Source organism: Phocoena sinus, chromosome 13 (assembly GCF_008692025.1).
Source record: "Phocoena sinus isolate mPhoSin1 chromosome 13, mPhoSin1.pri, whole genome shotgun sequence".
NCBI lineage: Eukaryota > Metazoa > Chordata > Mammalia > Artiodactyla > Phocoenidae > Phocoena > Phocoena sinus.
The window spans coordinates 75,297,754-75,322,921 of NC_045775.1; the positions used below are offsets into that span (position 1 = coordinate 75,297,754).

At 38.0% G+C, this 25,168-nt stretch overlaps 1 protein-coding gene across 1 annotated transcript in view; it reads left to right on the plus strand.

The window, feature by feature from the left end:
• The window catches only part of DNAH6 (dynein axonemal heavy chain 6), a 293,512-nt gene that overhangs the window by 10,315 nt on the left and 258,029 nt on the right, over positions 1–25,168 (plus strand). The window contains exons 3-4 of the mRNA XM_032653510.1: positions 8,812–8,985; positions 13,193–13,455. Of these exons, the coding sequence (XP_032509401.1) occupies positions 8,812–8,985; positions 13,193–13,455 (437 nt within the window). The remainder of the gene's footprint in view (positions 1–8,811; positions 8,986–13,192; positions 13,456–25,168) is intronic.

Here is a 25,168-nt window from a genome sequence, read left to right on the forward strand (position 1 = left end):
CCTATGTGTCCACCAGTGTAAAAACAGATAAAGAAAATGTAGTATATATACACACAATAGAATATTATTCAGCCATAAAAAGAAGGAAATCTTGCCATTTGCAACAACATGGATGGACCTTGAAGGCATTATGCTAGGTGAAATAAGTCAGACAAAGAAAGATGAATACTGTATGATCTCACATGTGGAATCTAAAGAAAATGAAAACTGAACTCATAGAATCAGAGAACAGATAGGTGTTTGCCAGAGAACAGGTTGAGGGGGTGGGGTGGATGAAATGAGTGAAGGGGGTCAAAAAGTGCAAACTTCCAGTTATAAAATAAAGGAGGTCCTGGGGATATAATGTACAGCATGCTGACTATAGTTAATAATACTCTATTGTATATTTTAAGGTTGCTAAGAGAGAATATCTTAAAAATTCTTATTATAAGAAAAAAAGTGGGGCTTCCCTGGTGGCGCAGTGGTTGAGAGTCCACCTGCCGATGCAGGGGACACGGGTTTGTGCCCCAGTCAGGGAAGATCCCACATGCCGCGGAGCGGCTGGGCCCATGAGCCATGGCCACTGAGCCTGCATGTCCAGAGCCTGTGCTCCGCAATGGGAGAGGCCACAACAGTGAGAGGCCTGCATACTGCAAAAAAAAAAAAAAAGAAGAAAAAAAGTGTAACTATGTGTGATGATGGATGTTAACTAGATTTATTGTGGTGATCGTTTTGCAACATATACATATGTTGTACACAAACTAATATAATGTTATATATCAATTATGTCTCAATAAAAAATAAAATAATATTCAAATAATAGTACTCTTCTAACACATTTGCTGTAAAGATTAATGGGTGTTAAAGTTTTGTCACATAGAAGAAGCTCAATAAATGGTAGTTAATATTGTTATTTAAAAAAAACTATAAACAAAATTTCGGGAATTTGCACCCAACTATATAATATATCATTGCCAGTGGGATTTATCTCAGGAATGTAGGGAATTAACCATTTAAAAAGCAATCACTGTAATTCACCATATTACCCCACTGAAAAAAAAACATAATTATATCAATAGATGTAGATAAATCCTTTGACAAAATCCACCACCCATTCCTGATAAAACTCTCAGCAAATTAGGAGTAGAAGAGACCTTCCTCAAGTGAGTAAGGGTCATCCATGAACAACCTACACCTAACCTCAGACTTAATGGTGAAAAATTATGAACAAATAAGGATGTCTGCTCCCAGCATTTCTGTTTAACAATGTATTAGAGGTGGTAGCCATTGCAGTAAGGTAAGGAAAAGAGATAAAAGGAACCCAGATTAGAAAGGAAGAAGTAAAAATTTTCCTTCACAAAGAACATGATCATCTACTTGGAAAATCCAGTGAAAGCTATGAAAAAGTTACTAGAACTGATAATGAGGTTAGCAAGGGTACAGAATACAAGATAGTATAAAAAACTAGTTGCACATCTATGTATGAGCAATTTGAAATTGAAATTAAATAAAAATACTAGTTACAATAGCAACAAAAGTATGAATTGAGGGTAAATCTAATGAGAATGTGCAAGGCCTGAAGAATGAATACTACAAAATATAACAGAAATTAAAGAAGCTCTAAATGAAGAGTGATACTGTGTTTGTAGTTTAGAAGACTCAATATTTTCAAGATGTCAGTCCTCCTCAAATTGATCTATAAATTTAACGCAATTCCAATCAAAGTCTCAGCAGTATTTCTCCTTTTTGGTAGAAATTGACAAGCTGATTCTAAAATTCACAGAAAAATGCAAAGGACTTAGAACAACCAAAACAACTTTGAAAGAGAAGATCAAAGTTTAAAGTCTAATGCTCCTGATTTCAGTACTTACTATTAAACTACAATAATTAAGACATTGTAGTATTGGTGTCAAAATAGACAAATAGACTGATGGAACACAAGAGAGAGTCCAGATATAAGCCTATACAAATATGGATTCCACTGGAAGAGTGCCCATGAAAAGTTGCTTGGTTTCCCCCAGACTTTGTCCCATACACCTTTTCTCTTTGTTAATTTTAATTGTTTTCCCCTTTTTCTTTAATAAATAATAGCCATGAGTACAGCTACTCATGTAGTTGTAGGCTTTTTGATGATAGCCATTCTTACTGGTGTGAGGTGATATCTTATTGTGGTTTTGATAAGCATTTCTCTAATAATTAGTGATGTTGAGCATATTTTCATATGCCTGTTGGCCATCTGTATGTCTTCTTTGGAGAAGTGTCTATTTAGGTCTTCTGCCCATGTTTTGATTTGGTTATTTGGTTTTTCAATATTAAGCTTTATGAGCTGTTTGTATATTTTGGATATTATTTGCAAATATTTTCTCCTATTCCATAGGTTGTTTTTTCATTTTGTTTGTGGTTTCCTTTGCTGTGCAAAAGCTTTTAAGTTTGATTAGGTCCAATTCATTTATTTTTGCTTTTATTCATTTTGCCTTGTGAGCCTAATCTAAGAAAACATTGCTAAGATTTATGTCAGAGAATGTTTGGCCTATGTTCTCTCCTAGGTGTTTTATGGTATCATGTCTTATATTTAGGTCTTTAAACCATTTCGAGTTTATTTTTGTATATAGTGTGAGGGCGTGTTCTAATTTCATTGATTTACATGTAGCTGTCCAGCTTTCCCAACACTATTTGTTGAAGAGACTGTCTTTTCTTCATTGTATATTCTTGCCTCCTTTGTCATAGATTAATTGACCATAGGTTTATTTGGTAGGTTTATTTCTTTTCCATTGATCTATATGTCTGTTTTTGTGCCAGTGCCACATTGTTTTTTATACTGTAGCTTTGTAATATTGTCTGAAGTCTGGAAGGGTGTTGTCTCCAGATTTGTTCTTTCTCCTCAGGATTGCTTTGGCAATTCTCAGTCTTTTGTGTTTCTGTATAAATTTTATGATTATTTGTTCTAGTTCTGTGAAAAATGTCATGGGTATTTTGATAGGGATCACATTAAATCTGTAGATTGTTTTGGGTAGTATGGCCATTTTAACAACATTAATTCTTCCAATCCAAGAGCATGGGATATCTTTCCATTTCCTTTATGAATGTTTTATAGTTTTTAGTATATAGGTCTTTCACCTCCTTAGTTAAGTTTATTCCTAGGGATTTTATTTTTTTGATGCAGTTTTAAACAGGATTGTTTTCTTACTTTCTCTTTCTGATATTTCATTATTAGTGTAAAGAAATGCAACAGATTTCTGTATGTTAATCTTGTATCCTTCTACCTTGCTGAATTTATTTATTAGCACTAATAGTTTTTGTATGGAGATTTTAGGGTTCTCTCTATTGCGTATCATGTCATCTGCAAAGAGTGACAGTTTTACCTCTTTCCTTCCAATTTGGATACCTTTTATTTCTTTTTCTTGTCTGATTGCTGTGGCTAGGACTTCCAATACTGTGATAGAAGTGGTGAGAATGGGCATCCTCGTCTTGTTCCTGAATTTAGCAGAAAGCCTTTCAGCTTTTCATGGTTGAGTATTAAGTTATCTGTGGGTTTGTGGTAAATGGCTTCCCTTGTAACTGCCTTTAGAATCCTATCTTTATCTTTAATTCTCACCATTTTAATTATGATATGTCTTGGTGGGGATCTGTTTGGGTTTATCTTGTATAGGACTCTCTGTTCTTCCTGTACCTGGATATCTGTTTCCTTCTTTAGGTTTGGGAAGTTTTCAGTCATAAATTCTGCAAATACATTTTTGATCCTCTTTTCTCTCTCTTCTCTTTCTGGAACCCCTATTATGCTTAGGTTGGCATCCTTCATATCACTCTCTATATCTCATGTGTTGCTTTCTTTTTTTTTTCATTTTTATTTCTGTCTGCTGTTCTGATTGGGTGATTTCCATTATTCTATCTTCCAGGTCACTTATTCATTCTTCTTTTTTATTTAGTGTGCTATTTATTGCTTCTAGATTGGTTTTTATTTCACCAATTGAGTTGTCTAATTTTGATTGGTTTGTCTTTACAGTTTCCAGTTCCTTGTTACAGTGATCTGCATTTCTATCAATCATCTTTCTTAATTCCTTTAGCATTTTTATTATCTCCTTTTTGAACTTGTGGTCTAACAGTCTGGTGAGGTCTGTTTCATTATTTGTTCTTTCAGGAGATTTCTCTTGTTCTTCTAATTGGGAGTAGTTCCTCTGCCTTTTCATTTTACTTAAACTTTCTCTGTCTCTATGAATTCAGGAGAAGCAGTTATCTACTGTGGTGTATGAAGGGATATTTTTAAGTGGGAGTGACCCTGTGTAGACTGTGTGAGTCCAGTATTTTTGGTGCAGTGGCTGGGTTTGGTATGAATGACAGCCACATCTTTCCTCATAGTGTGCTGGCCATTACCCCTTGATAGTAGGTGTGATTGATGTTGTGGTCTCCAGAGCCTGTGCTGGATGTCAGATGAGACCTCCTCTTTGCTCCATGGCTGTCACAGCCCTGTTGGGGTAGGGTCTGCTCCCCAGTTGTTGGAGTAGAAGCCCTGAGGGTTGGGTTTGATCAGGATCCATTGCCCTTGAGTGTGTGAAATAAAATTCATATTTTATGGCAAGACGAAAAATTTAAACATAAAAATTCTTCTCTGCACTTTGGCCTGCTCTCTTCCCCCACAATGCTTGTGTTTCTGCATTATGCATCAACAAAACCTTCCCCATCAGCAGGAATACCTGCTCAGCCTTAAAGAGCAACATTCTCCCAGCATCAATAAGACAACTCCTTAAAAGATAACATTCCTTCTTGATCTTGTACAGGGTCACATGACCCACCACAATGATGCTTAGAACTGGATCATTTAAACTGCCAATAAAATGTCATTTGATGTGTAGCCTTCTTTCTCAAAAAAATTTATATAACTGTGCCTTGACTTCTAACAGGTGGAACAGTTCTCAGAGCTTTCTGGGGTGCTCTTTCCTGACTGTAATCCTCAAATTTGGCTTGAATAAAATTTTCCATTTCTTTCTTAGATCGACTGATTAATTTTTCACTGACAAGTGCATGCCCTGCCCCACAGGAGGTGATTGCTAAAGCAAGTGAGGTCCATGTGGTCACAGTAACCCTATGGACTGCCTGTGCAGGTGGCCATGGTTCCATCCAGAAGCAGCCCATGGTCACATCTCTTTCTCCGTGTGTTTGTCCCAGACCTACTGCTAGGCTGTGCTGTGGAGTGGGCTGGGGCTGGGGCCGGGGTGCTGTGGCTGCAGGAATCTAGGTGGTCGTGCTGCCACCTGAAACCTGGGCTGCCTCTGTGGCCAACCTCTCCTAGGACCTGTCAGCTGCAGATCCAGCTCCAAGCTGCAGTGTAGAGTGGGCAGGGCCGGAGCGCTCCTACCAGACACAAAAGAACAACTGTGTGCTCCTGCCCAGGGCCCGTCCCCCAGAGACTCAGCGCCGAGCTACTGTGAGTTTCTGTGGCACCACTTAGTATGCATGCTGACAATGGGCTCCAAGGTTCGGTCCGATCCACATCCCAGGCCCTCCAGCCTGTCTCCCTGCAAGTAGATTGAGTCCTCTCCCAGGGCCTGTTGGTCCAAGATTTGGCACTTTGCCTCTATGAGTATTTGTGGCCCCATCTGGTGTGCACCTTGAACTGGGAAGTGAGGTGTGGCAGCAGCCGCCAGCCCTGGTCTCTCTCTGCCCTGATTATTAGCAAGCCAGCATGCCCACCCTCCTCGGGAGTAGAATTTAGGCTTTTCCAGCCCCTATATCTGTCCCAGCAGACCTCCCGGCAAGTAAGGGGCTTCTCCAGGGCAAGGGTGTGCCCTTGTGGACCTTCTCTCCTTTACGGATCCCTCCCAGGGGCGCCAGTTCCGTCTCGACACCTTTTCCCCCTTCCTACCCAGTTGTGTGGAGAAGTTTGTTGAAGCTTTGGTTGTATAGGAGTTCTTCTGCCAGTTTCCCGTTGGTTTTCTGTGAGACTTGTTCCACATGTAGATGTATTTTTGATGTGTTTGTGGGCGGAGGTAAGCTCCATGTCCTCCTACTCCGCCATCTTGATCCCCCTCCAACAATTTTGTTTTTAAAAGCCCAAAAGTGGAAACGACCACCATGTCCATCAAGTGGTGAATGAATAAATTGTGGTGTTTCTACACTATAGGATACTACTCAGCCTTAAAAATAAATGAATTATGTGTACATGAAACAACATAGAGGAATCTCAGCATAATTATGCTGAAAGATGGTGGGCAAAAAAAATACATACTATTTTATTACATTTATATAAAGGGCTGGAAAATGCAAACTAATGTATGGTGATAGAAAATAGATCAGTATTTGCCTAGGGAGGAGTATTGGAAAGGAACCTGAAAAGGCTCATGGTTGGGTTCTGTTCATTATCTTGACTGTGTCATATATGTATATATATATATATATATATATATATATATATATCAGCACATCAAATTGTACACTTTAAATACATACAGCTTAATGTATGTCTATTATATCTCAAGAGAGCTGTTAAAATAATTTAAACTGTTAAAAAATACTCACATTTCCCTGATTGTCTTATAATAATTTTGTTTGCAGCATCCTTGTTAAAATTTAGATCAAAATAAGATCCATGCACTAGCTGGTTGATGTTTCTCTTAAGTCTCTAGGTCTGTAAGTTCCCCATCAACTCTTTTATTTTTTCTTAGGAAAAAATTTTAATGAGCAAAATTTGGTTATTTTTCTATATAGTTCCACAGTCTAATTTTGTTGACTGTATCCCCACTGTAGTAGCTAACCTATATTTCTCTGGTTCTTGTATTTCCTATATGTTGGTAGTTAGGTTTAGAGTCTTAAGTTTGATTTTCTGGGGGCATGAGTACTTCCGTAGCAGGTGTAGTGTTCTTTCATTAAATTGGCATATAGAAGCTGGTTGTCTTTTTTTCCCCAGTTTTATTGAGATATAATTGACATAAAGCACTGTATAAGTTTAACATGTACAACATAGTGATGTGACTTACATGCATCATGAAATGTTTATCATGATAAGTTTAGTGAACAACCATCATTTTGTATAGATACAAAATAAAAGTAATAGAAAAAATTTTCCTTGTAATGAGAACTCTTAGGATTTACTCTTTTAACAACTTTCATATGTAATATACAGCAATGTTAATTATATTTATCATCTTGTACCTTACATCCCTAGTACTTATTTATCTTATAATTGGAAGTTTGTCTTACTGAAGGTTACAATCTATTTACAGTTATTACAAAATATTAGCTGTATTCTCTGCTTTGCAAAATACATTCTTGTAGCCTATCTTACACCCAATAGTTTATACCTCCCACTCCCCGGCCCCTATAATATTGCTCCTACCCCCCACTGGTAACCACTAGTTTGTTCTCTATATCTGAGTCTGCTTCTTTTTTATTATATTCACTAGCTTGTTGTATTTTTTGGATTCCACATATAAGTGATATCATGCAATATTTGTCTTTCTCTGTCTTAACTTAGCATAGAGATAGACTTTCTTAACAGTGTTGTAAAATTCACCTCTTATATTTTCATCTAGTACTTTTTTTCCTTGATCTTTTTTTATTGAAGTATAGTTGATTTACAATATTTTATTAGTTTCAGGTGTACAGCATAGTGAGTCAATATTTTTATAGATTATACTCCATTTAAAGTTATTATAAAATATTGGCTATGTTCCTTGTGCTGAACAATATATCCTTGTAGCTTATTTATTTTATACATAGTAGTTTGTATTTCTTCATCCCTTACCCCTATCTTGCCCCTCCTCCCTTCCCTCTCACCACTGGTAACCACTCTATATCTGTGAGTCTACTTCTTTTGTTATATTCACTAGTGTGTTTTATTTTTTAATTCTACATATAAGTGGTAACATATGTCTCACTTATTTCACTTAACATAATACCCTCCAGGTTCATCCATGTTGCTGCAAATGGCAAAATTCTGTTCTTTTTAATGGCTGAATAATAGTCCACTGTATATATATAAGACATCTTCTTTATCCATTCATCTATTGATGGGCCCTTAGGTTGCTTCCATATCTTGGCAATTGTAAATAATGCTGCAGTGAACATGGAGTGCATATATCTTTTTGAATTAGTGTATTTGTTTTCTTCAGATAAATACCCAGGAGTGTAATTGCTGGGTCATATGGTAGTTCTTTTTTTAACATTTTTTGAGGAAACTCCATACTGTTTTCCATAGTGGCTGTACCAATTTACATTCCCACTAACAATGTGCAAAAGTTCCCTTTTCTCCACATCCTCGCCCACATTTGTTATTTGTGTTATTTTTGATGATAGCCATTCTGACAGGTGTGAGGTGATATCTCATTGTGGTTTTGATTTGCACTTTCCTGATGATTAGAGATGCATTTCCTCTTTGGAAGTATGCCTATTCAGATTCTCTGCCCATTTTAAAAGTCAGGTTGTTTGGTTTTGTGATGATCTTCAATTAGTTATGGCTATGGGAAGTGATTAGTGACCTTTGGGTAGAGTGGGAGTTCTGTATGATCCCACGGTAACTATTGTAGTGAATGGTGGGGGTTTGTATTGGACAATTAGTGAGTATGTGATTTCATGCCTCTGTGTACTTTCTGTCATAATGTCACCCTTAGAAGTATTCATTGGTATTTAAAGGGCAGAATTAATGGAAACCAAGTAGAAAAGTCTTAGTCAAGCAACAGGCCATGGACAATGATGATAGCTGCTAATAATGATTGTGGCTTAGATAGGAAATTAGTCCAGGAAGGTGATCAATTTCCAACAGAGATAGAGTCCAAAGGTAGTGAAGAACAAGTTCACATTAATATTTAAAAGATTAACATGTCTTTTTATTTCCCAAAGCCAGTGCTAAAAGCCTACCAAGATCATAAGAAATCAGAATACATATATGAGCAGAACCGATACCAGTTAATCACTTCTGGAGTCCTAAAGCCTCCAGGAAGCACTGAAGAAAGACGTTCTACCAAATCTCTTGTTCGGCTCAAGCGTGAAGATTCTGTGAAAAAGAAAAAACAGGTAAGTATTTAAGTACTTAATTGATCTTTTTAATGTTAGTTTCATATAGCGTTGCTAACATGCTTTTAACTCATAAGGATAGTGGCAAAATCTTTTCCCCTTAGGTTATGTAATGGATTGGGGGAATACAGTATTTCCCAGTTCTTCCTATTTAAGGAAAATTTGGACAGTAGAGTAAAATCATAAAGGAAAACTTTTAGCATTCATATAGTGTCTTCTGATCTTCTCTAGAAGACATGTTAAAAGAAGACATAATAGTATTTTGAATGTTATTATAACTTTTATGAAATTTTCATCATTATCCCCCCAAATCTTTGAAGACCTTGGTGAAGGGCAATAAAATGGAAACTGAACCAACTAGAGAGACAACTTTTGTAATTGGTGAGAGTTGTAGAGTGGGGAAGTTGCCTTGCAATGAATAAGTGAATAGTAGTTCTGGGGCAAAATCACTAGAGCCTGGCTTTATGTAAACACCTGTAGATAATTAAACAAAAGAACAGAAGTGGAAGAAAATGTGGAGGACACACCCACAATAAAAATACCAATAGAGCCAAGAATTCTCTGAGCTTTTTATTGAGAGGATCTTTCAGTGCGCGTTGTCTGTCTTTCAGGCTTTGGGCTGCAGTGCTAGAAATTGAGAGTTGAGGACAAGCTCTGTCCTCGAGGATTTCAGAATCTGGAGGTGGGAAATGAACAAGTAAACACTTAAGCACAGTGAGGTGTGATAAGAGCTCTCACTGATCATTTAAAGTACAAAATAATGGAGAACTGAGCAGAAGGGATGCTTACACCTGGTGGCCAGGGGGATCGTCTGTGGAAGAACAGCTACCCTAGGGAACTGCACTAAGCTCGGAGGAATAAGTGGAAAGTTAACAAGGCAAATAAGGTGGGAGAGCTATGGCCTTGGGAGCCATGGGTTTGGGTGAGATTATCCTGAAAGAATATCATATGATAAATTGTATGAAATTGTATAGCTTCAGTTAATTTGGTTTCTGTGAAGTAGAAAGAGAGAACGAGATATTTTAAGTGGGGCCAAGAAAGATCTGATTGTACATTAATTAGCTCATTTGGTATAAAGTGGGTTTCAAGAGCTTGAATTTTAAAAAGAGATTATGCAAACTATTATATTATATATAGGAAGGATTAATAAAACAAGGTCCTACTGTATAGCACAGGGAACTATATTCAATATCCTGTGATAAACCATAATGGAAAAGGATATGAAAAAGAATATATATGTGTAAAACTGAATCACTTTGCTGTACAGCAGAAGTTATCACAACATTGTAAATCAACTATACTTCAATAAAATTTTTTAAAAATAAAAGCGAGAGAGATTGTGTGCACATCTGGGATGAAGGAAGTAGCTGAAAAGGAATAAGTTATAGGTTATGTTTGGCTGTAACTGTAACTAAATGAAGGATTCAGTAAAGAGTTAGAGGTTGAATGGAAATGTGGAAGAAAGGGGATATTCTATTTAAAAGGAGAAGGGTATTTATTCTGAGAAGAGGTTCATTTTTCTGGGTATTGATTTCTCAGAATGAGTTCAGAATGGAAATGTATCTAGTAAGGTTTACTGGGAGATGAAGGAAGGAAGGAAGGAAGGAAGGAAGGAAGGAAGGAAGGAAGGAAGGAAGGAAGGAAGGATGGAAGGAAGGAAGGAAGGAAGGAAGGAAAGAAGGGAGGGAGAGAGGGAGGGAGGGAAGGAGGGAGGGAGGAAGGAAAGAAGGACGGAAAGTTGAAGGCTTTGCTTCCGGTAATTAAGAAAGATTGACTTATCGATTGGACTGGGAATCCACCATAGAGGAATATGATAGATGTTCTACAATTTATGAATAAATGCTTCCTCTATTTCCCTCCCCCAACTACTGCAAAATCCAAACATATGTGACTGTTTAAATTGAATTACATCTTCCCACTGAGTTACATAATTAGAAATGAAATGAAAATGTTTAGGCCTATTGTTGAAGAAACCTTTCACTTAGAATGCAGTACAACTTTTTAAGAGATATAATAAATAAAACAAATGCATTTCCTGTTAAAATATTAATACTCTTGTCTCATAAAAGAGTTAACTACAGCTCTTGTTGAAACATTGGGACAAAGCAATATATATTTTCTCTGGTTCTGGTATCTGGTTTGGCCTCTTCTTTTATATAAGAAAACAGTACCTTTGTTGCTATCCCTGGCCGATAAATGAAAGGAGCATATTTTATCTTTGATTTTAAAGATGTATGTCCTTTAGCTCTGAAATTCCCAGGATTCTATTCTGAAACCCCTATTCAATGAGGTATTTAATCAGAGATAGAGAATAATGATCCCTATGAATACAAATCTTATGGGGACATTGTTCCACAGAGCTTATGGTAATAACTCTTTTATAGAAATGGCAACCTCTATTAACTCTGCTAATAGGCAATAAAGATATCATTTATATATGTACCTCAATTATTCACCAAAGCAGGTCTGCAATGCAGATTCTTTTTTCTTAAAGCCAGTCCTGTCAGAGAGACAAAGGGATGACTGTTGGAGTTGATGTCACATTTCCTCAAACACGGTTATCAACCTCCTCGGCAGGAGGAGAAGACGTGTTTGATGCTCTCCCAAGTTTGTTGGGGAGGAGCAAAGGAGTGTGAGTGGCACTGAGAGCAGACAGTGGGACCCAGGGATTGGAGCAAACCTCAAGTGTGTGAACATGGTGGGGACTTAGCTTTGGGGCTCCACACGTGGTCTGGAACCAGCAGCATCTGCATCTCCTGGAAGCAAGTGAGAAATGCAGAATCTCAGGCTCCACCTTGGATTGGCTGGCAGACTCTGCATTTCAACAGGTTACCCAGGTAATTCATATGCACACTGAAATGTGAGAGGCACTGTCTCCAGAACAAACAATTAATTGTGAGTTAATAACATATATGCTTATGCTAAGGACCCACAGGGCAGGAAGCATAAGCATATACGTTACTAACTCACAATTGCCTGTTCTGGAGACAGTGCCTTTCACATTTCAGTGTGCATGTGAGGACACATGTACCCCAGTGTTCATTGCAGCACTATTTACAATAGCCAGGACATGGAAACAACCTAAATGTCTAATGATAGATGAATGGATAAAGAAGATGTGGTACATATATACAATGGAATATTACTCAGCCACAAAAAGGAATGAAATTAGGTCATTTGTAGAGATGTGGATGGACCTAGAGTCTATCATATAGAGTGAAGTAAGCCAGAAAGAGAAAAACAAATATTGTATATTAAAGCATATATGTGGAATCTAGAAAAATGGTACAGATAAACCTATTTGTAGGGCAGGCATACAGATGTAGATGTAGAGAACAGACATGTGGACACGGGGAGGAAGGGGAGGGTGGGATGAATTGGGAGATGAGATTTGACATAAACACACTACCATGTGTAAAATAGATAGCTAGTGGAACCTGCTGTATAGCACAAGGAGCTCAACTCGGTGCTCCGTGATGACCTCGATGGGCGGGGTGGGGGGAGGTGGGAGAGAGGTCCAAGAGGGAGGGAATATAGGTATACATATAGTTGATTCACGTCACTGTACAGCAGAAACTAACACAGCATGTAAAGCAATTTTACTCCAATAAAAAAATAAATAAAATAAGAGGAGGAAGTTCGAAAAAAAGTAACACATATGCTTCTCCAAGGCTATTACATAATACTGATCCCCAATACTCAATGTAACAACCCGTCACATTCATTAAAAATAGTTTATTATGAGTTATGACGACAGCTGTCCAAGATGTCACGCACCGAAAAGCATCAAGGTTGTCAGAACGAAGTGGGGCTGGTGGGGGCAGGCAGGGTGTTGAGGGAAAGGCCACAGTCAGGGGAGATACAGAGCAACTGAGCAAGGGGAGTGGTGGGCTCTCATAAACACCAGGGAGCTGGTAACATTTTGATGTAATAAACATTTAAGTGAAGGGAGAAGAGAAGGCAATGGGAAGTGTTGCTGGGGGTGCTTGTGAGAAGGAGACGAACATCTGGGCAAGGAGTACTGAGAGGGAATCTATCACTGCCGATCAATAGTTTGAAAGTTTTCAGTTCAAAAATGCTTTCCTTTAAGCCCTAGACATCTTAGGCAGTGTGGTAATTAGTCCTGGAGGTTAATATTTTGTCACATATATAGTTTTTCCCCCCCCGCAAAAAACAACTAATTTTTTGGAAAACTGGCTTTGTTTAGATCCAATGGCCCTCTGCTGAGGCGTTCTCCCCCTCTCCTGCTAAACTGTCACGTACCAGCACTGGAAGAAGAGGCCTCTACGAGATTAGTTCCTCAACTTACCCTAAGTACTATTTCCATGACCGGGAAGAAGTCATTAAAGCCAACATTCAAGATCCCTTGCAAATCATCAAAATAGTACGTGAAAATGAGCACATTGGATTTCTTTATATGATCTCTGCAGTGCCAAGATCTTCCACTGAGTACGATAGATATAATCTGAAGTGAGTTCTCTTTTATGAAGCAATTTATTTAGCAGTAAAAGTTACAAATAAGATTGCAAATGTTATCCATAATCAATTGCGTGTTAATGATTTATCTGATAAAATATAAGTTGGGTTATCATCCAATGACAAATGAATCTTAATCACAACAATTTTGTTTTTCCCATTTTTCTTTACTTATAGACATTTTATAGACACTGCTGTGTTTCTGTGTTTATATTATATTGATATAATTCCATTTATTTTTAATCGGTATTACAAACATATTTTTGATATTTTTTGATTACTGAGAAAAGAGGATGGCAATGTATAAAAAATAGATGATGCTTGATTTTTTTCACATGTCATTTCAGCTTTCCTTAATAGAGTAGAAATAAGGGTTTTTTGTAAGTAAAATGAGCTTGATAATTTAGGGTATTTATATAGATTAATAATACACACACTCACATATACTCTCTATTGTTGCTAAACACAATTTGTTGTTGAAATAATTTGAAGAGTCACCCAAATGCGTCTGTGAATTGCTTTAAAATTCAGCACAACAGGTAACAGGACTTAAAGATGATGCTGACCTTCCTCTGTGGTTGTTTAGTTGGGTTGAATGCTATAGTTGTTGAGATGGTCTTTCCTTGAAGGTGGTTGTAGTTGAGCATTGCCACCAAATTCTTTGAGCTGCCTTCCCCAGTCTCTGCTGCATAGGAAGATAAAAGTTCTTTCTAGGAATTCTCTTCTCCCTTACTCAGCACTGTAGTTTTGATTGAGTCAGCTAACACTGAAAACAACTCTCCTGCTGGGGAGAAGAAAAACATTTTAATCAAATTTTTAAATGATAGATTTATGGTAAACCTGAAAGAGCTTAACAGGAGTGAGAAACAATTTGTAGAAGGAAGAGAGATGCTTATGAAAATCATACAGCAGAATGTATTGAGCACACAGTCTATAGCATGACCATTTCTAGGTGCTAGAGCTGTGTTAGTGAACCATCCAGATCAAAATTGCTGCCGTCATGGAGCTTACATTTCAGCAGAGGGAGACAATAATTAATATGATACAGGAGTAAATTATATAGAATGCTAGAATCTGCAAGTGTTATACAATAAAACAGTGTAGAGCAAAGGGGATTGGGAGTTCTTGGAAAGAGGTTGTTAATAAATTGGGGTGGTCAGCGTGGGCCTCATTGAGAAGCTGGCATTTGGATAAAGACTTGAAGGAGAAGGAGTGAATTATGTGCTATGGGAAGAGGGGAAAAGAGCTTTCCAGACAGCAGCAAAGTGAATACAAATATCCCAAGGCAGGAGCACACCTGGCGTGTTGAAGAACCGAACAGCAGGCTGGTGTGACTACAGTAGAATGAATGAGATGACAGACCGTTGATGGCCCTGCCAGCTATTGTAAAAACATTAACTTTTACTCTGAGAAAAATGGAGAACCAAGGAAGAATTTCAAGTAGAGAAGTGCCGTGATCTGTATTACATTTTGAAAAGGACCCCTCTCATTGCTGTGTAGAGGATGGACTTTTGAGGAGCAAGTATTGAAACAGGAAGACCGATTAGAAGGCTGTAATTATTCATGTAAGAGATAGACCAGGTGGTAGTGGGGAGAAGTGGGTCAAATTCTGGAAATAATTTGAAGGTTAAGCCAACAGGATTTTCTTTTTAAACTCAACTTTATTGAGATATAATTGACATAATACTATGACCCATTTTAAGTGTGGTTTGATAAGCTTTGCCAAATGTATACATTCACGTAACAGCTACCTCAATCAAGAACATTTCTGTCACCTGAAAAATTTCTCATACATACCCTCCACCATGACCACCCCTCCCTGACACCTCAAGCAACCACTAATGTAATTTCTATCACAACATATTAGTTATGCTTTTTTAAAAAGAATTTCACACAGAGGGAATCACAGCTGGTTTTTTGTGTCCAATTTCTCTAGCATAATATTTTTGAGATCCATGTTGTTGCACGAATAAATTTCCTTTCCTTGCCGAGTAGTATTCCATTTTATGAATATACCATAATTTGTTTAGTCATTCAACTGTTGAGGACTGGGGTTTTTTCTTTTTTGTTTTGTTTTGTTTTTATTGGAGTATAGTTGCTTTACAATGTTGTGCTAGCTCCTGCTGCACAGTGAAGTGAACCAGCCATATGTATACACATATCCCCTCCCTTTGGGATTTCCCTCCCATCCAGGTCACCACAGAGCACTGAGTAGACTTCCCCGTGCTATACAGCAGTTCCTCACTAGTTATCTATTTCATACCCAGTGGCATATATATGTTAATCCCAATCTCCCAATTCATCCCAGTCCCCCATTCCTGCCCCTGTTGTCCACACATTTGTTCTCTACATCTGTGTCTCTATTTCTGCTTTGCAAATAGGTTCATCAGTACCGTTTTTCTAGATTCCACATATATGTGTTAATATATTATACTTGTTTTTCTCTTTCTGGCTTACTTCACTCTGTCTGTCTGTCTCTAGGTCCATCCATTCCTCTACAAATGACACAATTTGTACAAATATACCACATCTTTATCCGTTAATCTGTTGATGGACATTTAGCTTGCCTCCATGTCCTGGCTATTGTAAATAGTGCTGTAATGAACATTGGGGCCATGTGTCTTTTTGCATAATGGTTTCTCTGGGTATATGCCCAGTAGTGGGATCGCTGGGTCATATGGTAGTTCTATTTTTACTTTTTGAAGGAACCTCCATACTGTTCTCCATAGTGGCTGTATCCATTTACATTCCCACCAACAGTGCAAGAGGGTCCCTCTTCTTCACACCCTCTCCAGCATTTATTGTTTGTAGATTTTTTGATGATGGCCATTCTGACTGGTGTGAGATGATACCTCATTGTAGTTTTGATTTACATTGCTCTAATGATTAATGATGTTGAGCATACTTTCATGTGTTTGTTGGAAATCTGTATATCTTCTTTGTAGAAATGTCTATTTAGATCTTCTGCCCATTTGTGGATTGGGTTATTTGTTTTTTGATATTGAGCTGCATGTGTTGCTTGTATGTTTTGGAGATTAATCCTTTGTCAGTTGCTTCATTTGCAAATATTTTCTCCCATTCTGAGGGTTGTCTTGTCGTCTTCTTTATGCTTTCCTTTGCTGTGCAAAAGCTTTTAAGTTTCCTTAGGTCCCATTTGTTTATTTTTGTTTTTATTTCCATTTCTCCAGGAGGTGGGTCAAAAAGGATCTTGCTGTGATTTATGTCATACAGTGTTCTGCCTATGTTTTCCTCTAAGAGCTTGATGGTGTCTGGCCTTACATTTAGGTCTTTAATCCATTTTGAGTTTATTTTTGTGTATGGTGTTAAGAAGTGTTCTAATTTCATTCTTTTACATGTAGTTGTCCAGTTTTTCCAGCACCACTTATTTAAGAGGCTTTTTCTCCACTGTATATTCTTGCCTCCTTTATCAAAGATAATGTGACCATATGTGCGTGGGTTTATCTCTGGGCTTTCTATCCTGTTGCATTGATCTATATTTCTCTTTTTGTGCCAGTACCATACTGTCTTGATTACTGTAGCTCTGTAGTATAGTCTGAAGTCAGGGAGCCTGATTCCTCCAACTCCATTTTTCTATCTCAAGATTACATTTGCTATTCGAGGTCCTTTGTGTTTCCACACAAATTGTAGAATTTCTTATTCTAGTTCTGTGAAAAATACCAGTGGTAGTTTGATAGGGATTGCATTAAATTTGTATATTGCTTTGGGTAGTAGAGTCATTTTCACAGTATTGATTCTTCCAATCCAAGAACATGGTATATCTCTCCAACTATTTGTATCATCTTTAATTTATTTTATCAGTGTCTTATAATTTTCTGCATACAGATCTTTTGTCTCATTACGTAGGTTTATTCCTAGATATTTTATTCTTTTTGTTGCAATGGTAAATGGGAGTGTTTTCTTAATTTCACTTTCAGATTTTTCAGCATTAGTGCACAGGAATGCTAGAGATTTCTGTGCATTAATTTGGTATCCTGCTGCTTTATCAAATTCATTAATTAGCTCTAGTAGTTTTCTGGTAGCATCTTTAGAATTCTCCACATATAGTATCATGTCATCTGCTAACAGTGACAGCTTTACTTCTTTTCCAACTTGGATCCCTGTTATTTCTTCTTCTTCTCTGATTGCTGTGGCTAAAACTTCCAAAACTATGTTGAATAATAGTGGTGAGAGTGGGCAACCTTGTCTTGTTCCTGATCTTAGAGGAAGTGGTTTCAGTTTTTCACCATTGAGGACGATGTTGGCTGTGGGTTTGTCATATATGGCCTTTATTATGTTGAGGAAAGTTCCCTCTATGCCTACTTTCTGGACGGTTTTTATCATAAATTGGTGTTGAATTTTGTTGAAAGCTTTCTCTGAATCTATTGAGATGATCATGCGGTTTTTCCCTTTCAATTTGTTAATATGGTGTATCACATTGATTGATTTGCATATATTGAAGAATCCTTGCATTCCTGGGATAAAACCCAGTTGATCATAGTGTATGATCCTTTAAATGTGCTGTTGGATTTTGTTTGCTAGTATTTTGTTGAGGATTTTTGCATCTATGTTCATCAGTGATATTGGCCTGTAGTTTTCTTTCTTTGTGACATATTTTTCTGGTTTTGGTATCAGAGTGATGGTGGCCTCGTAGAATGAGTTTGTGAGTGTTCCTCCCTCTGCTGTATTTTGGAAGGGTTTGAGAAGGATAGGTGTTAGCTCTTCTCTAAGTGTTTGATAGAATTCGCCTGTGGAGCCATCTGGTCTTGGGCTTTTGTTTGTTGGAAAATTTTTAATCACAGTTTCAATTTCAGTGCTTGTGGTTGGTCTATTCATATGTTTTATTTCTTCCTGGTTCAGTCTTGGAAGGTTGTGCATTTCTAAGAATTTGTCCATTTCTTTCAGATTGTCCATTTTATTGGCATATAGTTGCTTGTAGTAATCTCTCATGATCCTTTGTATTTCTGCAGTGTCAGTTGTTACTTCTCCTTTTTCATTTCTAATTCTATTGATTTGAGTCTTCTCCCTTTTTTTCTTGATAAGTCTGGCTAATGGTTTATCAACTTTGTTTATCCTCGCAAAGAACCAACTTTTAGTTTTATTGATCTTTGCTATCATTTCCTTCATTTCTGTTTCATTTATTTCTGATCTGATCTTTATCATTTCTTTCCTTCTGCTAACTTTGGGTTTTTTTGTTCTTTCTCTAACTGCTTTAGGTGTAAGGTTAAATTGTTTATTTGAGATGTTTCTTGTTTCCTAAGCTAGGATTGTATTGCTATAAACTTCCCTCTTAGAACTGCTTTTGCTGCATCCCATAGGTTTTCGGTCATTGTGTTTTCATTGTCATTTGTTTCTAGGTATTTTTTGGTTGCCTCTTTGATTTCTTCAGTGATCTCTTGGTTATTAAGCAGTGTGTTGTTTAGCCTCCATGTGTTTGTATTTCTTACAGATTTTTTCCTGTAATTGATATCTAGTCTCATAGTGTTGTGGTTGGAAAAGATACTTGATATGATTTCAATTTTCTTAAACTTATCAAGGCTTAATCTGTGACTGAAGATATGATCTATCCTGGAGAATGTTCCATGAGCAGTTGAGAAGAATGTGTATTCTGTTGTTTTTGGATGAAATGTCCTATAAATATCAATTAAGTCCATCTTCTTTAACATATCACTTAAAGCTTGTGTTTCCTTCTTTATTTTCATTTTGGATGATCTGTCCATTGGTGAAAGTGTGGTGTTAAAGTCCCCTATGATGATTGTGTTACTGTCAATTTCCTCTTTTATGGCTGCTAGTGTTTGTCTTATGTATTGAAGTGCTCCTATGTTGGGTGCATAAATATTTACAATTGTTATATCTTCTTGTTGGATTGATCCCTTGATCGTTATGTAGTGTACTTCTTTGTCTCTTGTAATAGTCTTTGTTTTAAAGTCTATTTTGTCTGATATGAGAATTGCTACTCCAGCTTTCTTTTGATTTTTATTTGCATGGAATATCTTTTTCCATCCCCTCACTTTCAGTCTGTATGTGTCCCTAGGTCTGAAGTGGGTCTCTTGTAGACACCATATATATGGGTCTTTTTTTGGTATCCATTCAGCCAGTCTATGTCTTTTGGTTGGAGCATTTAATCCATTTACATTTAAGGCAATTATCAATATGTATGTGCTTATTACCATTTTCTTAATTGTTTTGGGTTTATTATTGTAGGACTTTTCCTTCTCTTGTGTTTCCTGCCTAGAGAAGTTCCTTTAGCATTTGTTGTAAAGCTGGTTCGGTGGTACAAAATTCTCTTAGCTTTTGCTTGTCTGTAAAGCTTTTAATTTCTCTGTCAAATGTGAATGAGACCCTTGCTGGGTAGAGTAATCTTGGTTGTAGTATTTTCTCCTTCATCACGTTAAATATGACCTGCCAATCCCTTCTGGCTTGCAGAGTTTCTTCTGAAAGATCAGCTGTTAACCTTATGGGGTTCCGTTATATGTTATTTGTTGTTTTTCCCTTGCTGCTTTTAATATTTGTTGTTTGCATTTAATTTTTGATAGTTTGATTAATATGTATCTTGGTGTGTTTCTCCTTGGATTTATCCTATATGGGACTGTCTGTCCTTCCTGGGCTTGATTAACTATTTCCTTTCCCATATTAGGGACATTTTCAAGTATAATCTCTTCTAATATATTCTCAGTCCCTTTCTTTTTCTCTTCTTCTTCTGAGACCCCTATAATTCGAATGTTGATGCATTTAATGTTGTCCCAGAAGTCTCTGAGACTGTCCTCAATTCTTTTCATTATTTTTTCTTTATTCTGCTCTGCAGTAGTTATTTCCACTATTTTATCTTCCAGGTCACTTATCCGTTCTTCTGCCTCAGTTATTCTGCTATTGATCCCTTCTAGAGAATATTTAATTTCATTTATTGTGTTGTTCATCACTGTTTGTTTGCTGTTTAGTTTGTCTAGGTCTTTGTTAAACGTTTCTTGTATTTTCTTCATTCTATTTCCAAGATTTTGGATGTCTTTACTAACAATATTCTGAATTATTTTTCAGGTAGACCACCTTTTTCCTCTTCATTTGTTAGGTCTGGTGGGTTTTTGCCTTGTTCCTTTATCTGCTGTGTGTTTCTCTGTCGTCTCATTTTGCTTAACTTACTGTTTTTTGGGGTCTCCTTTTGCAGGCTTCAGGTTCATAGTTTCCATTGTTTATGGTGCCCGTCCCCAGTGGCTAAGGTTGTTGCAGTGGGTTGTGTAGGCTTCCTGGTGGAGGGGACTAGTGCCTGTGTTCTGGTGGATGAGGCTGGATCTTGTCTTTCTGGTGGGCAGGTCCACGTCTAGTGGTGTGTTTTGCCGTGTCTGTGGCCTTATTATGATTTTAGGAGCCTCTGTACTAATGGATGGGGTTGTGTTCCTGTCTTGCTAGTTGTTTGGCATAGGGTGTCCTGCACTGTAGCTTGCTGGTCATTGAGTGGAGCTGGGTCTTGGCATTGAGATGGAGATCTCTGGGCGATTTTTGCCGTTTGATATTATGTGGAGTTGCGAGTCTCTTGTGGACCAGCGTCCTGAACTTGGCTCTCCCACGTCAGTGGCCCAGCCCTGATGCCTGGCTGGAGCACCAAGAGCCTGTCCTCCACATGGCTCAGAATAAAAGGGAGGAAAAAAAGAATGAAAGAAAGAAGAAGATAAAATAAAATAATATGAAGTAAAGTAAAATAAAGTTATAAAAATTAAAAAATAATTATTAAGAAAAAAAATTTTTAAGTAATAATAAAAAAAGAAAAGACAGATTGAACCCTAGGAGAAATGGTAAAAACAAAGCTATACAGACAAAATCACACACAGAAGCACACACATACACACTCACAAAAAGAGAAAAATGGGAAAAAATATATATATATCGTTGCTCCCAAAGTCCACCTCCTCATTTTGGGATGATTCGTTGTCAATTCAGGTATTCCACAGATGCAGCGTACATCAAGTTGATTGTGGAGATTTAATCCACTGCTCCTGAAGCTGCTGGGAGAAATTTCCCTTTCTCTTCTTTATTCGCACAGCTTCCGGGGTTCAGCTTTGTATTTGGACCTGCCTCTGCTTGTAGGTCGCCAGAGGGCATCTGTTCTTCACTCAGACAGGACGGGGTTAAAGGAGCAGCTGATTTGGGGGCTCTGGTTCACTCAGGCCAGGGAGAGGGAGGGGTACAGATGCAGGGCGAGCCTGAAGCGGCAGAGGCCAGCATGGCATTGCACCAGCTTGAGGCACGCCATGCGTTCTCCCAGGAAAATTGTCCCTAGATCACGGGACACTGGCAGTGGCAGGCTGCAGAGGTTCCCAGGAGGGGAGGTGTGGATAGTGACCTGTACTTGCCCACATGCTTCTTGGTGGCGGCAGCAGCAGCCTTAGCGTCTCATGCCCATCTCTGGGGTTGGCGCTGATAGCCGCGTCTCACGCCTGTCTCTGGAGCTCCTTTACGTGGCGCTCTTAATCCCCTCTCCTTGCGCCCCAGGAAACAAAGAGGCAAGAAAAAGTCTCTTGTCTCTTCGGCAGCTCCAGACTTTTTCCTGGACTCCCTCCGCACTAGCTGTAGTGCTTTAGCCCCCTTCAGGCTGTGTTCCCACAGCCAACCCCATTCCTCTCCCTGGGATTCGACTGAAACCCTAGCCTCAGCTCCCAGCCCCCACCCGTCCCGGCGGGTGAGCAGACAAGCCTCTCGGGCTGGTGAGTGCCGGTCGGCACCGATCCTCTGTGCGGGAATCTCTCCACTTTGCCCTTCGTAACCCTGTTGCTGCGCTCTCCTCCACGGCTCCAATGCTTCCCCCCTCCGCCACCTGCAGTCTCCGCCCGTGAAGCAGCTTCCTATTGGTGGAAACCTTTCCTCCTTCACAGCTTGTCTGCTGATGGGTGGGGTTGTGGGTTCCTGTCTTGCTAGTTGTTTGGAGTGAGGCTTCCAGCACTGGAGCCTGCAGGCAGTTGGGTGGAGTGGGTCTTGGTGTTAAGATGGAGACCTCCAGGAGAGCTCTCGCCAATTAATGTTCCCTGGGGCTGGGGATTCTCCGGTGGTCCAATGTCCTGGACTTGGCGCTCCCACCCCAGAGGCTCAGGCCCAACCCCTGGCTGGGGAACCAAGACCCTGCAAGCCACCTGGTATGGAGAAAAAGAAAAAAACAGAGAGGGGGGGAAGAAAAAAAAAACGGACAAACAAAACCCAAGAAAAAAAGCAAAAACCCAAACAACAACAAAAAAAAGGAAAAGAAAACAAACAGACAAACAAAACCCAAGAAAAAAGGCAAAGACTCAAACAAACAGCAACAACAACAATAAAAAGAAAAGGAAAAGAAAACAGACAAACAATACCCAAGACAAATGGTAAAAGCAAAACCAAACAAACCAGAAACAAAGCGAATAGAGAAACACACACAGAAAAATCAGTGGTGGGCTGTCCAGGCTCCCAGGAAGGTGTGGGCAGTGACCTGTGATCCTCAGGTGGCAGCGGTGGCAGCAGTAGCCCAACAGGATATTTTTATGGATTGTATACAAGGTGGGCAACCAGAGAAGTGCCCAGGTTGACTTTAATGATTGCTTTGACTGAGCAAGGGAAAGGGGTGAGATGCTATTAAGTAAGACACAGAAGACTTGATGGAACAGATTCTTCAGGGAAAAATAGGAGTTTGGATTTGGACATACTAATCTGGGGATGGCAAAGACAGAAGAGAAGCAGGGTGGTTGATGAGAAGAGAATTGGGGTCAAGAGTGGGGACTTTTCTTAAGATAAGAGAAATAGCTTGTTTTTTTTTAAGATAGGAGAATTAACGTATAATGGAATTTAAAGCTATTTGACGTAAAAAATATTCCTTTAATAGTATTGTTATTCCACAACTACCTTACTACTTCTTTTTCTAGTTTTTTATAAGTTTTGAAGAAGAGGTTATGGATCTTTAACCATGACTCAGAATAAAATGGTTTATTTGCTCATTTTTACAAATACTTCTTGATTAATGTGTGAAATGTTTTCATAGCTTCCTCTTATTTAAAAAATATTCAATAACCCAGACATCAAGGAGTGCCATTTGTGATATTAATTCCCTGTTATGAAAGGAGTAAGATTTTGCCAAACAAAATGGATTCTCGCCTATTTACTAATACAAAGTATTGAAGATGAGTATGGAAATAGTGCTTCTGTTTGATTCAGGAAATTAATTGTCTTTCTAGACTAATGAACACTTCTACTAAGGGAAGTGAGTTGATGTTTTATACTTTTTTGGACTGGCACTAATGATGCTTGTTAGTAATATGCAAGATCTCATTTAAGAAGATGTTGGAATCACGGTTTGTTATTTTATCACGTTTTAGGATGGAGGTTGAATTTTCCGCCCAGCCCCAACTCCAAATATTATAAATCTTATGAGTAAAGACAATTATTTGGATGCCATATAGTTGGAAGCAGCTAAATTGGAAGTTAAAAGTAGTAAATACTGGATGAATAAGGACACATTATACCCAACTTCTTTTAAAAGTAATGTGATAAAATATAATGTCATCACATAAATTTTTAAGCGTAGTAAAATACATTAAATGTGCAGTTCTACAATGTTTATCTCTACCATGGTCCCTGTAAGTGAGAAAATAGTTACATTTACCAAGTTCATTCTAAAGAATCAATTTAGTGGTATGTGTTAGGCATAACAGTTTTGAAGTTTCTTCTTCAAGGAGATGTGTAAATATTTTGGAATGTTACCCTGGTAAGCATACAACTGTACACTGCAGATTACCTTGTCCAGCAAGAAGGCATAATGGTGACTCTGATCAGGTCTGGGGAAAATTAGAGGAAACTAGGTAAAGGATCAGGAACTAGAGAGGTCAGGAAGGGAATAAAGAACACAGATCAAGACAAAATAATTCTATTTTGTTAGGACTTTGACCTTGAACAAGAGTGATTGTAATTGAGGTGTAGCCATGAACTATGGGGGATGACTGTTGATTAGAAAGTTTGGTTATATACCCACTTTGTGAGAGGACACCAAAGCAAATCATTACATTTTACATATCATAAAAGATGATGAGTTACTTGTATTTACTACATTCCAGGCAAAGTGCATACATGAATATACATGTATATATATATATATACATATGTTTCTTAAATTCTCACAATAATACTATAAGATAGATACATTTATTACCTCTAATTTACAGATAAGACACAAAATGGTTAAGTACCTTGCCCCAGGTTGTACGATAAATAAATGACAGTCTGGCTTCTGAATCTATGCTCTTAATTTCTCTGCTCTACTGCCCTGTCAAGATGAAACTTGGTGGTGTCCACGAGACCTCCATGAGACTGAGAATTTACTTCAAAGAATGTCTTCACTACCCCCCCAAAAGTGGTGGAAGCCATGGAAACATTTTCTGTCATTTCCAAATCTAGCACAATAATCTGCCTCTCATATAAGCCTATTGATTTTTCCAGAACAGATGTAAAATAATGCTTTCTTCCCAATAGAAAATTGATGAATAAAAGTGGAACTGAGATCCCAACTAGAAATCATTCAAAGTTGCACTCATCGTGAAAAAAAAAAGTAAAAAAGATATGTCATGCTATTACTGAGACACCTATAGAAAGATATGCTCAGAGAGGAAACAATAAGTTATAAGGTAAACACAGTTTATGTTATTTTAAAAAAAAGGTTAGAAATTAGGCAACATAATTAGAATTATCTCATATTGGATTTATG